This window comes from Lucilia cuprina, chromosome 5 (assembly GCF_022045245.1).
Source record: "Lucilia cuprina isolate Lc7/37 chromosome 5, ASM2204524v1, whole genome shotgun sequence".
Classification (NCBI taxonomy): Eukaryota; Metazoa; Arthropoda; class Insecta; order Diptera; family Calliphoridae; genus Lucilia; species Lucilia cuprina.
Genome location: NC_060953.1, coordinates 9053571 through 9068217, shown reverse-complemented (window position 1 = coordinate 9068217; position 14647 = coordinate 9053571). Strand labels below are relative to the sequence as shown.

At 24.9% G+C, this 14647-nt stretch overlaps 1 protein-coding gene across 2 annotated transcripts in view; it reads right to left on the bottom strand.

The window, feature by feature from the left end:
- Window positions 1–14647, bottom strand: part of LOC111687894 (putative cyclin-dependent serine/threonine-protein kinase DDB_G0272797/DDB_G0274007) — a 116199-nt gene that overhangs the window by 25391 nt on the left and 76161 nt on the right. Inside the window, exon 2 of one of the 2 annotated variants that reach the window (XM_046951020.1) lies at window positions 8226–8251. The exons of the other annotated variant lie outside the window; for it this stretch is intronic. Within the exon in view, the coding sequence (XP_046806976.1) occupies window positions 8241–8251 (11 nt within the window). The 3' untranslated portion in view covers window positions 8226–8240. Of the gene's footprint in view, window positions 1–8225; window positions 8252–14647 lie in introns of those variants that run through there. 2 annotated transcript variants of the gene reach the window in all.

The following is a 14647-nucleotide window of genomic DNA, read 5'->3' as shown; positions in this document are numbered from 1 at the left end:
AGAACAGAGCTAGGACTGAACTAAAAACAGAACTAGAACAGAACTAGAACAGAGCTAGAACAGAACTAGAACAGAACTAGAACAGAACTAGAACAGAGCTAGGACTGAACTAAAAACAGAACTAGAACAGAACTAGAACAGAGCTAGAACTGAACTAAAAACAGAACTAGAACAAAACTTGAACAGAACTAGAACTAAACTAGAACTGAAATTTTACTAGAACGGTTTACCTGATATTTTTATTTTCTTTGATCTTTGGTCGGCAAAAAGTAAAGAAATAATAATTAAAATTTTGATTTTATATAAAGTTGTTTCTTTTCTTTATGTCTTTTCCTAGTTTATTGACCACTTGAATCTATTATTTACTTAAAGCTTTTGTGAACATAACACTGAGAAACAATGGACCGAATAATGAATAAAAAACTGACAACACAACTTGCCACTAAGAAATATACAACAAGCACATAAAACTGTGCCACAATTTTAGACAATTGTTTATATACTTGCCCCTTTTTTTAATGTTTCATTTATTATACTTAAAAATATGTATTAAATACTTAACAAAAAAAAAACCCCACAAGTGGTCGCTTTTGTCTTTTAGTTTTATTATTAAAGAAAAAAAAAAATCATTCTAAACAATGGCTAAGAGAACTCTAGAAAAGAAAACTAACGGGCACTCAGACAGTTAACCAGCCAAATAGTTTGGTTCGAGCCAGGCTAAACATAGGGCAAATGGTCACCATTACAGCAGCAACAGCAGCAATTTTGCTCAAAAAAAGAAGAATGAAAAGAAAGAAAAAATGCCTTTTAGCTTTTTTAAAGCTCTCAGCAAACAACAACAAAATAACAAAAGTTTTTTTTTGTTGTTGTTAAGTGCATAAATATGTTGCAGCAGCATAAAGGAAAACTGCTACAACAACTATTGTTTAAAATACAGACATATTTTTTTTTTTTTTTGTGTGTGCTGCACAAACAACAACAGCAACACCAACAGCAGCAATACAGCAGTGAGTGAGTGGGTCGAGTAGGTTTGTTTTTATGAAAGAAACAGGTCGACAATTGTTAATATAAAACACATACTCACACACACACACATAAACGCACACTTTTTGTAAATATTAACAAAAGTCACAATTTATTTTAAACAAATGTTATATTTCATTTTAATTAATTTAAATAATCTTTAAACAAAAACATTAATTATTCTATTAAAAAGCCATCAAAGTTTGTAGAGAAATTTGATATTTTTATTAAAAAAAGTAAATAAATTCAATAAATTATTATTATTATTATTATTATTATTATTATTATTATTATTAAAATAAATAAATTAAATTTATGCAAATTTTTAAATTAAACAATTCAAAATGAAAATTTCATTATTTATTAGATTTTTTACACAAATTAAAATTTGCATAATAATAAAAATAGAAAAAGTTTTTTTTTTATAAAAAAAATAAAAAAATTTAAAAAAAAATAGAATAAAAATATTATAAAAAGCTAATTTACATTTTTTACATGGTGTCAAGGCCAAAGTAAACAATGTAAATTGAAGAAAAATCAAAGAAATTGCTATGTTTACCCTAAAAATACTAAAAAAAATTAAATTTTTAAAGAAATTATTATAAATAATATAAAAATACATTGTTTACATTATTGTTTACACCAGGTAAATAATGTATAATAAGAAGAATATTATATACATTTATTTTTTAAAGAAAAACATTTATATATTTTATTAAAATCCACAGAAAAGCTATTGTTTACATGGAGGTAAAATTTTATGTAAACAAAGTAATTTTAAAAAAATTTTAAAAAAATTATAGAAAAATCTTGTTAAATTTATACAAAAACATAATATGACAATTATACATTGTTGACATAAGCTCTACAAAAAGGTAAATAATGTACTTAATGTATAAAAAACAGATTTTCTTTAAAAATTTTGAAATAAAATTAAAAAATATTGAAATATTTTATAAAAGTAATTTAAATACATTGTTTACTTTAAAACTATGTAAAATTGTAAAAAAATGTCTACACTATGATGTAAATTATGTAAAATTTAAAATTTTTATTAAAAAACATTTTAATTTCAAAAACTTGTTTCAATTTCTGTTTAAAAATCTAAAAAGAAATCAAATTGTTTACATTAGAGAATATACCAAATTTACATTGTTTACATTAAGTAATGTTTAAGGTAAATAATGTAAAATTTTCCAAATATATTAATTATATAAATACTAAATAAAAAGTTTTATAATTCTAAGTGAAACTCACCAACAAACTATTGTTTACATGGAGTTTTGTTTTTAAATAATAATTTTTCCTAAAATTAAGTAAAATACATTGTTTACCTTAAGTAATCATTAAGGTAAATTATGTAAATTGTATAAAATTTTAAAGAAAATATTTTATTTGTAGAAAATTTTCCAATTTTTCTTTAAAATTTGAATATATTTAATTGTTTACTTTAAAGTAAAATTAAGGTAAACAATGTAAAATATGTAGATTTATAAGAAAATCTTTTAAAATAAGTTAAAAGGTTGTTTATCATAAAAATTTGAAAAAAATATATATTTTACCTAAGGTAAAATAAGATGTCAATAATGTAAAGTTTTGGGTAATTAGTGTAAACAATGTTAATTTTTCTAGAAATGATGATAAATTTTAATAACATTTTTGTTTAACTACAAGAAGTTAAAACGTACATTATTTACCTTGTGTAAAATTTTACATAAATAAAGTAAACAATGTAGATTTTAGGTAAAGTTTAGGTAAATAATGTAAAATTTTCAAAAAATCACTAAAATTTCTATAAAATTAAATTTTTAATGTAAATTAAGAAAAAATGCATTATTTACTTTATGTAAAATTCGGGGTAAATAATGTAAACAATGTAAATTTTAGTTAAATTTACAAGAAATTTTGAAAATTTCGATAAAAAATTAAATGTTTAATGTAAATAAAAGAAAAATCTATTATTTACTTTATGTAAAATTTAAGGTAAATAATGTAAATTTTAGCTAAATTAGCTTAATATTGCACAAATTATTAAAAATATGTTTAAGATTACATTTTAAGACAAAAACTTGTTAGTTTACTTTATGTAAACAATTAGGTAAACAATGTAAATTATGTAAAATTTACTGAAAATGTAAATAATTTTTGCTCTAAGCTCTCGAAAACTATGAAAATTAAAAAAATTGTATAAAAATATCCTTTATTAAGCTTTTAACGTTCTTAAAGCTTAAAAGCTTGTTTAAATTTCTTTTTCACCTCTTTGACGTATAAAATTTGTTTACCATCTGTAATGGACGTTAAAGTATGTGTATGAAATGTTAATATATATTGAGGCTGTATTTTTTCTTTTCCAAAAGCAATTTTCTTTTCAAAAGGTTTGGGGCAATTTTAAGCTGTGAATGAAGAGAAGGTTGGCAAGAAGGGGAATATATTTTCATTCTTTATTTAAATTGTAGTTTATAATAAACTACATTCAATGTACATTTTAAGTACATTCACCTACATTCTTTTTGTGTGTGTGTGTGTATTTTTCAACTACACACTATGAAAATTATATATATTTTTTAGGGGGTGGTAAAACTTAACTGAATTCTTGTTGATATAAACAAATACTTGTGCTAACAAACAAACATATTTACTAGAGTCTGTATGTATATGAGTCTCGTGAGTGTAAATTTATGTAGAAAATCTGTAGAAAAAAAATATTGTCGCTAAAAAAAAACACCATCAACAACAGTTGTTGCTAAAACTGCTACAACTACTACTGCCACTACCCTAGCACAGTATTTGCAAAATGGTGGCAAGTTTAAATAAATTGTAGCCGTTTGTATGGTTTTAAAAGAAAAAAACAAACTGCTGCAGTTTATGGCATTTTTTACATTTCTTTATACTTGACAAAAAAAAAAAAAAAAAGAAAAGCTTAAGTAGTGTAATGGAGATGCAAGTACAAGAGAGAGTATAAGCAAAGCATTTTGAATGCAAAAATTCTATATAATTTTTTTGTTGTTCTTCATCTTCTTCTTGCATATATAAAAATTGCCACTACTATGCGTTATATATCTTGCTTTTGGCTCCAAAAAAAAAATAAAAAAAATTTCCATATTTTGTTATAAAAATAAACAACGAAAACACTTAAACTACTACCACAGTTCGTTCGCTTTTTTTCCGCTTTTATTCAATAACGGAAGTTAAACTGTAAGCATGTAGTGGTAAAGAGTAATATTTACAATAAAAGTATAAATATGTAGTGGCTATATAAAGTTTGGTTAATGTTTTACTATTTAAACGTCAGTCAGTTGTATTATATAATATATTTAACAAAACCTGCTGTATAGAAAACATAAAGGACAAAAAGGAAAAAAAAACTATACATATAGAGAGTTAAAATAAGAAAATCATGTCAATGACATTAACAGACAGACATCACAATGGTCTGTGAGAAAAAGAAAATAGAAAAATAATAAGGAACAAAAAAAAAATTAAAACAAAATTTTTAAACACCACACCCAAACTTTAAAAAAAAATGCTAAAAATACAAAATTTCATTGAAATTAAAACGAAAAAATTTTCAAAAATTTCTGCAAATGTTTTATATTTATAACAAAAAGAATTTTTAAAAAATTTTTAAATTTTTTAAAGTTTAAAAGAAAATTTTAAAGGCACACAAAGAAAGTTTTTTTTATATTTTTTCTAAAATTAAAACAAACTTTTAAAAATCGCTAAAATTGTAAATTTTAAGAAAATTAAACGAAATTTTTTTACAAAAATTGCTGAAAGATTTAACTATTTATAACAATAGAAATTTTTTAAATTTTAAAAATTTACTAAAGTTATAAAGAAAATTTTGAAAACAAACGAAGATTTTTTTTCGTAATTTTTCCTAAAATTTAAACAAATTTTAAAAAATCGCTAAAATTCTAAATTTTAAGAAAATAAAACGAAATTTTGTACAAAAATTGCTGAAAGAGTTTTCTACTCATATGTAAAAGAATTTTTAAAAACCTTTAATACTTGCTAAAGTTAAAAAGAAAATTTTAAAGACACACAACGATTTTTTTTGTTATTTTTTCATAAAATTAAAAAAATTTTAACAAATTTTAAAAAATCGCTAAAATTCTGAAGTTCAATAAAATTCAACAAACTTTTTTCAAACAATTGTTTAAAGAGTTTTCTACTCATATGTAAAATAATTTTAAAAACCTTTAATACTTGCTAAAGTTAAAAAGAAAATTTTAAAGAAACACAAAAAAATTTTTGGATATTTTTCCTCAAAATTGAAACAAATTTTAAAAAATCCCTAAAATTCTAAATTTTAAGAAAATCAAACAAATTTTTTTTCAAAAATTGCTGAAAGTGTTTTCTTATTATATGTAAAAGAATTTTTAAAAACCTTTAATACTCGCTAAAGTTAAAAAGAAAATTTTAAAGACACACAAAAAAATTTTTTTGTTATTTTTTTCCCAAAATTTTAAAAAATTTAACAAATTTTAAAAAAATCGCTAAAATTCTATAGTTCAAGAAAATTAAACAGAATTTTTTCTAAAAATTGCTGAAAGAGTTTTCTATTCATGTGTAAAAGAATTTTTACAAAATTTTTAAATTTACTAAAGTTAGAAAGATTATATTAAAAAAATATTTTATTTTACTATTTTTCTCCAAAATTAAAACAAATTTAAAAAAATAGCTAAAATTCTAAATTTATAAATAATCAAACAGAAATTTTTTTCCAAAAATTGCTGAAAGTGTTTTCTCTTCATATCTGATAGAATTTTTACAAAATTTTAAAATTCTCTTTAGTTAGAAAAAAAATATAAACATAAAAAAAGAATTTTTTGTTTTATTTTAAACAAACTTTGAAAAATCGCTAAAATTCGAAATTCTAAGATAATTAAAAGAAATTTTTGTTTTCTGTTCATATTTGTAAGAAATTTAACAAAATTTTTAAATTTTATAAAGTTAAAAAAAATTATTAACATACAAAAAAGTTTTTTGTTTTAGTTTCTCCTAAAATTAAAATAATTTTTAAAAAATCGCTAAAATTCTAAATTTTAAGATAATTAAGCAAAAAAATATTTCTAAAAATTGCTGAAAATGATTTCTGTTTATATGTAAATTAATTTTTAAAATATTTTCAAATTTACTAAATTTAAAAAGATTATATTGAACAAACATAAAAAAAAATTTTCGTTTTTTTTCAAATTTATAACAAACTTTAAAAAATCGCTAAAATTACAAAATTTAATAAAATTTAGCAAAATGTGGTACAGTTATTGTCAAAAGTGTTTTCTTTTAGAATTTTAAAGAAATTTCTTAAAATTTTTAAAATTACTTAAGTTACAAAGAAAATTATGAAATATCAAACAAATATTTTATAAACAAAAAATTTCTATAAATAGAAGCTTTTAAAAGGCTTGTTAAGGACTTAAGTGTATCCTTAGATTTGAGGTGGTATACATAAAGCTATCAACCTAACCTAACCATTTATGCTGTGTTTACACTTACTTAACATATAAAATATTTGCATAAAAATTGCTTTTGTATATTTTCCAAAAAAAAGGGAAGAAAAAAATTCATAAAAAATCAGCAACTTTTACTGCTACTGCTGCCCTGACTGGACCACCTTGCAACCAACAACACCTGTATTTATGTTTATATTAACTGCAGTTTTTTTTTGGCCATTGCCATTGCCACTGCCACTGCTGTTGTTATTGTTAAGTTTAATTTTATATATAATTTTATAGCAGATGATAAAGGGTGGTCCCTGTGCGGCTATATTTGTTTGTAACTTGCAACATTTTTTAATGTGTGGTTAGTTTAACAACATTTGCTGCAAAACTATATTCCTGGCCATACTCAACTTGGTTGGGTTTTTGGTGCAGAGTTTTTTTTTTGTATAACTAACGCGCTGCTGTTTATTATTTGTTATTTTTCGCTCAAAATAGGATTTCCGCCTTAAAATGCGTGACAAAATGACTTGCACACAAATATTGTTGATCAAGACCCCACAGTGGTTGAGGTTGGCAAAAGGTGTGTTTGTTGTGTGTCTCGTGTCCTAGAGTAACCAAGTTTTTAGTTTGTTTGTTTTACTTTACGTAATTTTTATTTAAAACATAACTTTATAATGTTGAAAACTAATAATGCTACAATAAACTAGTAAAAATTACTTCTAAAGTGTTGTTAAGTTTGTTTGTTTTTAAATGTAAATTATGTAAAGATTAATATTTAACTTTACAAGGTGCTTACGGCTGCAATTTGCACTTAAAAATAGCAAAAAAAGTTCAAGAAAGAATGTTAAAACTTAATCAAATAATAAAACTAATAAAATTTAAGTGATTTTTTCAAAAATTCACTAAAAATAAAGTGTTTAAGTTAGAAAAGTGAAATTTGGCGAAAACGTAAACCAGGAAAAGTACTTTCATTTGAAAGAAGAATTTCTATTTAAATTATTAAAAAAAAGTCAAAATTTCAAAATTAAAACTTTTTTAAAATAAAAAAAAATTTTAAAAATTTTTATTTATTTTCAAAAAATCATTAAAAATCTATAATTTAACAAAATGTGTTGAAATTTATTTTATAAAATATTGAAAGTGTTTTCTAACATTATTGCTAAAAACTTAAACAAAATTTTGAAATTTACTCAAGTTATGAAGAAAAGTATAAAACAACAAAATGTTTATATTTTCAAAATTTTTGCAATTTTTTTTAAAAATTCCTTAAAAATCATTTATCAAAGAAAGCTTAATAAGTGTTGCCTAAAACTATTCCTTATAATGATAACTAACATTTCGTAAAATATCAAAAGTTTAGCTTAAAATTTAAAATTTTTACCTTAAAAAAATAACTAAAATATTTAAGAAAAAACTGTGTTCCATCAAAAACTTTATTATAACTTTAATGCTAGTTTAAAAAACCTTTATTAATCTCTTAAAAAAAAACTTAAAGTGCTATATAACATGATTAGAAAACATTTTTTTTTGTGTTTGTCCAATAAGCTTAAACATCCTGTTAAAAGTTTGTCTAAATGTTTTTTTTTCATTTGTTAATTCTATGGAAATTCTGTGCAATAAAGAAAAGTTTTTCTTTAAAAAAAAACCTTTAATTACATACCATTACATTTTCGAGCACTACCTTATCACCTCCCCTTTTAATTGGTTAAGCCATGGGTGGGAGTTTGTATTTACCTTTTGTTTTAGTTTAGAGTGGCAAAGGAAAAGTTTTCAATACATACCTGTAAAAAGAGACATGAGAAAAGAGGTTTGAATTACTTAGCATTTTTGTGATTTTAAAATAAAAAAAATGTAGTTTTTTTTTTGTTGTATTATAAAAGTTTAGTTAAACTTTTGTTAGTTAACTAAGAGCAGTGAAATTATTAGGTTTAAGCTTAAGAGTTAAGCTGCTTTTGTTTGATTTGTTGATTAAAGTTTAAGTCTTTTGCTTTGTTAGTGAAAGGGAGTTTGAGCACTTTAGTTAAACAAAAGTTTAGTTAAACTTCTGTTAGGCAAGGTTTAGTTAATCTGTTCTCTTTATATCTGAGAGTAAGCTAGTTTCGTTTGCCTTTGTTAAACTTAAAATTAGTTAATTTTTTAAACAAGTTTATCAGATTTAGTTAAACTTTAGCTAGGCAAGTTTAGTTAAACTTTCTGTTAGCTAAGTTTTAAGTTTAACTGTTATGTAAGGTTCTGTTAGGCTAGATTAATTTATTCTCTTTATATCTTAGAGTAAACTAGTTTATTCTTTCTAAGTTAAACTTAAAATTAGTTTATTTACTAAACAAGTGTTGCAGGTTTAGTTAAACATTAGCTAAGCAAGTTTAGCTAAACTTTCTCTTAGCTAAGGTTTAAGTTAAACTGTTTTAAAAGTTTAGAAAGTTTAGTTAAACTTATGTTAGCATGGGTTCTCTTTCTCTCTAAACCAGTTTCGTGTGTCCAATTTAAACTTAAGTTAGTTTATTAGTTAAAGGTTTAGTTAAACTTTAGCTAAACTTTCTGTTAGCTAAGGTTTAAGTTAATTTCTTAACTTCAAGTTTAAAGTAAACCATTTTTATCTCTCTCTTTGTCCAAGTTAAACTTGCTAGTTTTAAGTTTATTAAACAAGTTTAGCAGTTTTAGTTAAGCTTTTTGTTAAGCTATATAAAGATAATCTCTAGTTTAACCACCCACTTCTTTTTTAGTAACTATTGTGGTTAAATTTTTCTTTAACATTATCTCTAATTTATAATCTTTCTTTGGCAAGAAAAAAAATTGCAAATTTTCTATTGACCTTTTGCTATTGAAATTTTCCTATTAAAAATCCTCATAATTTTGTTTGGCACAACAAAGTAAAAACTACAAAAAATATTTAGCTATCAAGCTTTAAGCATCTAAATGTGGTTAGCAAGCTGCTGTTGCAGTATTGTTCTCTATACTCCAACTTCAATTTTATATCAAACTTCATTATTTTAATCATTATCTATAAGAAAAACCAAATAGACAGTTAGACGGAGGGACGGACGGAGGGACGGACAAGCAACATGTCCATAAAACCATATAAAACTTAGCTAAAGGAAAAGCAACAACTAAGCATACACATGTGCTATATGGTTGCATTTAAGCAAAAAAAAAGCTTTAGAAAATTTTCTACTTTTTTTTTCTAATTTATGACCAAAAAAAACTTAAACTTAAACGTTTTAGCTAAATTGTGTGTGAGTCAAATGGTAAAAACTAAAACTAAGAAAAAAAAGAGTATTAGAAAATCGACAAAAAAATAAAAACAGTAAATGCATTAAAAATGGACTTTTAATACACAGAAAAAGTATAACTACTCCTACTACTATTTGTGCCTCAAAGTCTTCTACTGTTATTTTCTTCAGCAAATTTCCTATTTTTTTTCTTATCTCAAAACCATACAAGGTATTATTGTGGAGATGCTAAAAACTCTACAAAAGATTATAGTTTCTATGTATGACAATAACCATAGTCAGTCCATCAAGTCAAGCAATAGCCTCATTAGAAAACCATATATGAAAAAGCTTCCATCATTTGGCTTTAACAAAAAAATCCAACAAACTCATTGTTTGCTTCAAATACTTTTTCTCACTGTCTTCCACAATCTCAATTTATTTTTTAAATAAAAAAGTCCAGCATAACCAAAACATTTATTCTTCTAAGACTGGCCTTTCAAATAAATGTTTACATCCTCCTATTGAAAAAAATACAAAAATATATCTTCACATACAATTTTCTTTACTTATTTAGTCACTAGAGTTTGTTGATACATTTTATCTGATTTTATTATATTTTTCTAAAATTTATATATATTTTTCACATTTTCTTTAGCAACCTTAAGTGATTGTCGTTTGATGTAATTTTATTTTCTTTCTCTTCTTTTTAACCATTTTCTATTTCCAAAAGAATAGATAGATTGTATATAATGGATAAATTTCTACCAATTGTTTGATTTTATATGGTCAGTTGTTGGATCTTTATAGTTTTCATTTAAGTTTAGTTTTTTTTTTCAGCAAATATATTGTGTTGTTTATTGTTGAAAAAAACTGTGTTTAATTTTTAGTTTTAGAATTATTAATAAAAATACTAATAAAAAAAGGAGAACAAAATTTGCATCTTATTAAGGGAAAAAGTTTTATGGAGATAAATTGATAAAATTAAATTAGAACAGAACTAGAACAGAACTAAACAAGAACAAAAAGAGAACGAGAATAGATTTAGAACAGAACTAGAACAGAATTATAACAGAATTAGAACAGAACTAGATCACAATTAGAACACAACTAAAACAGAACTAGAATACAACTTGATCACAACTAGAACACAACTAGAACACAATGAGAACAGAACAAAAACAGAACTAGAACAGAACTAGAACAGAGCTAGAACAGAACTAGAACAGAACTAGAACAGAAATAGAACAGAACTAGAACAGAACTAGAACAGAACTAGAACAGAACTAGAACAGAACTAGAACAGAACTAGAACAGAACTAGAACAGAACTAGAACAGAACTAGAACAGAACTAGAACAGAACTAGAACAGAACTAGAACAGAACGAGAGCAGAACTAGAACAGAACTAGAACAGAACTAGAACAGAACTAGAACAGAACTAAAACAGAACTAATGAAAGAAATAAATTTTTAATGATTTTTAGTAAAGAATAATTTAAAACATTTTATCTGAGATTTTAATGATATTTAAATGAAAAATGTTTAGCTTATCAGAAGTTTTAACTGATTTAAAGTCTTTAAGCAGACAACTATGTATATTTAATATGCCACATTAGCAATACAATTAAAATCATTATAATTATCTAGCTATCTTTTAACATTTTTTATATTTTCCACATTTAATGGCATTTTAAACTGAACACAAAAAGAAAGACAGACAGACAGACAGTTAAAGGAGAAGATGAAGAAAAAGGTATCCATCCACACATGGTTGGATATAATGATGGACATAAACTATGTAACTTTACGCCTGGTTTTACAACATTTAGAACTGGCAAACAAAAACAATACTAAATATCCTTTTTAATGACAGATATTTTTTATTATTATTTTTTTTTTTTGCTAGAAAAAACTAAAGAATTTAATATTTACTCATGTTAACAAGTGCTATGACATTATGTTTTTCTTAAGCTAAGCTTCATTAAGAGTCTGTAGGTCTGTTCACTAGGCTATTGGACTTGGTTTAAAGCTACTGTTTTGTTGCTTGAAGCTGTATTGCTTCAACTGTCATAAAAATCAATTATTATTAGAGTTTAAGTTGAAAGTTGTTGTTTTTTTTTTGTCGTTTACACTTTGTTCACATTATAAAATTCTAAAGAAATAAAAAGACAATTTAGGTGTCTCTAGACATTGGTTAAAATTCTCAGTAGTAGCTGTATGTTGTGGACTGACTTGGTTTGGTTTGGTTGGGTTGTACGTATGTATGTGTTTGCTTTAATACCCAACCAAGCAAATGACATTATGTCAATAATTTATTTATTTATTATTGTTGTTGTTATTGCATCGTTATGTCCTTTATGGTGTAGAACGACAATAGTACGGTTCGGTATAGGTTCAGAACACACACACACACACATACACAATCACAAACAAAATCAAAATCGATTTGTTATATTAAAAAAGAAATTCTCAAGTTTTTACTAGCGGCACGTAGCAAGTGTTTTTTATAGAAAAAAGGTATCTCCTGCTCCTGGTTCCCGAACCTTCTTCTGCAATTGCTTTTGTGCATTCAATATCATCTATATATATATTTATGTATGTATATGACACATGTTCTATGGCATTTATACATGTGTAATGGCATGTATTCTCTCGTGATTAAATGTTGGAATATTTTTAAAAATTGTTGTCTGTTTTCTGTTGTTGCAAGTTGTTCGTTCCCTACCCTTATTACACTTGTTACCTAAACACAAAATAAACTTTAGTTCTTCATTTATTTCTTTTGTTGCAAGTTCAATTCTTCTTTTTGCAGCAGATTGTTACTTAACAATTTGTTAAGATGACGCTTATTTTGTTGCAGCTGCAACAAAAAAACAAACCTTTTACAATTTATAAGAAATATGTGTGTTTTTTCTACTCTATCTCTTCTATACAGTGTGTAAATGTTGCTTGTAAGACAATTTGTTAACTTGATTATTTGCAATACATCATTGCTGCGACACACAGGGATTTTTTTTGGTTTGTAAACTTTAGAATACAACAAGAAAATTACGTTAATTGTTTACCATAATTATTTAAAACAAATCAATTCTTTTTTCAAACACATTCTTAATAAATAACAAAAATTTATCACAATAAATCATAAAGATATATTTCACAAATAAATCAATTTTAAAGAAATTTCTTAAAATTACACTTTTGCAACAATGTTTTTTATGTTTTGAGCAGACGATAGATCTTTCAAAAGGAAACCATTTTGTAATAGAACAGAACTAGAACAGAACTAGAACAGAACTAGAACAGAACTAGAACAGAACTAGAACAGAACTAGAACAGAACTAGATCAGAACTAGAACAGAACTAGAAAAGAACTAGAACAGAACTAGAACAGAACTAGAACAGAACTAGAACAGAACTAGAACATAACTAGAACAGAACTAGAACAGAACTAGAACAGAACTAGAACAGAACTAGAACAGAACTAGAACAGAACTAGAACAGAACTAGAACAGAACTAGAACAGAACTAGAACAGAACTAGAACAGAACTAGAACAGAACTAGAACAGAACTAGAACAGAACTAGAACAGAACTAGAACAGAACTAGAACAGAACTAGAACAGAACTAGAACAGAACTAGAACAGAACTAGAACAGAACTAGAACAGAACTAGAACAGAACTAGAACAGAACTAGAGCAGAACTAGATCAGATCTAGAGCAGAACAAGAGCAGAACTAGAACTGAAACAGAACTGGAACAGAAGTAGAACAGAACTGAAACAGAACTGGAACAGAACTAGAACAGAACTGGAACAGAAGTAGAACAGAACTAGAGCAGAACTTGAACAGAAGTAGAACAGAACTAGAGCAGAACTAGAACAAAATTAGAACAGAATTAGAACAGAACTAGAACAGAACTAGAACAGAACTAGAACAGAACTAGAACAGAACTAGAACAGAACTAGAACAGAACTAGAACAGAACTAGAACAGAACTAGAACAGAACTAGAACAGAACTAGAACAGAACTAGAACAGAACTAGAACAGAACTAGAACAGAACTAGAACAGAACTAGAACAGAACTAGAACAGAACTAGAACAGAACTAGAACAGAACTAGAACAGAACTAGAACAGAACTAGAACAGAACTAGAACAGAGCTAGAACAGAACTAGAACAGAACTAGAACAGAACTAGAACAGAACTAGAACAGAACTAGAACAGAACTAGAACAGAACTAGAACAGAACTAGAACAGAACTAGAACAGAACTAGAACAGAAATAAAACAGAACTAAACTAAAACTGAACTAAACTAAAACTGAATATTAAAATAAATTTTTCTTTTGATATTTCCTATTAAGTACTTCTTTTACTCTTCAAGATTTTTTTCTTTGTGTATTCTTAACTTCAAATGACATTTAAAAAATAAATCATTTCATTAAAAAAAAACAACTCGAAAAACGTCATTATAAATCATTTAAGTAAAAAACTCCTCTACCACAACATACAGCAAAAGATTGTTTTCTAAATCAGCAAATATTTTAATTAAAAAAAAAAACTTTAAAACATCAACACGCAATATTGTTAAGAGTGCATAAAAAAAGAATGCAAAAGCATTAAACATTTAGTCATACCCACACATGCAACAACAGATTTGCTGCATACAGCAAAAGACCTACAACACCTACGCATAAATGAAAAAGTATGAGAAAAACTCAAACTAAAGAATTAACTAAAATTACAGACTAAAAGTAACTAAAGGCTAGTTTCGAAAAATTATTTAAGATGATGTGTTTAAATGCAGAAAAAGATGACTAGGAATTTGTGTTGTGGCATAAAAAGTAGTATAGTGAAGGAGAGGTTTTAACTTTTGCAAAGACAAATCAGGTTTTAAACATTTGTACGGAAAAAAAGCACCCACCTAAACATCATTTTTGTTTAATTAAATTTAAAAGCTATTTTTGCTTC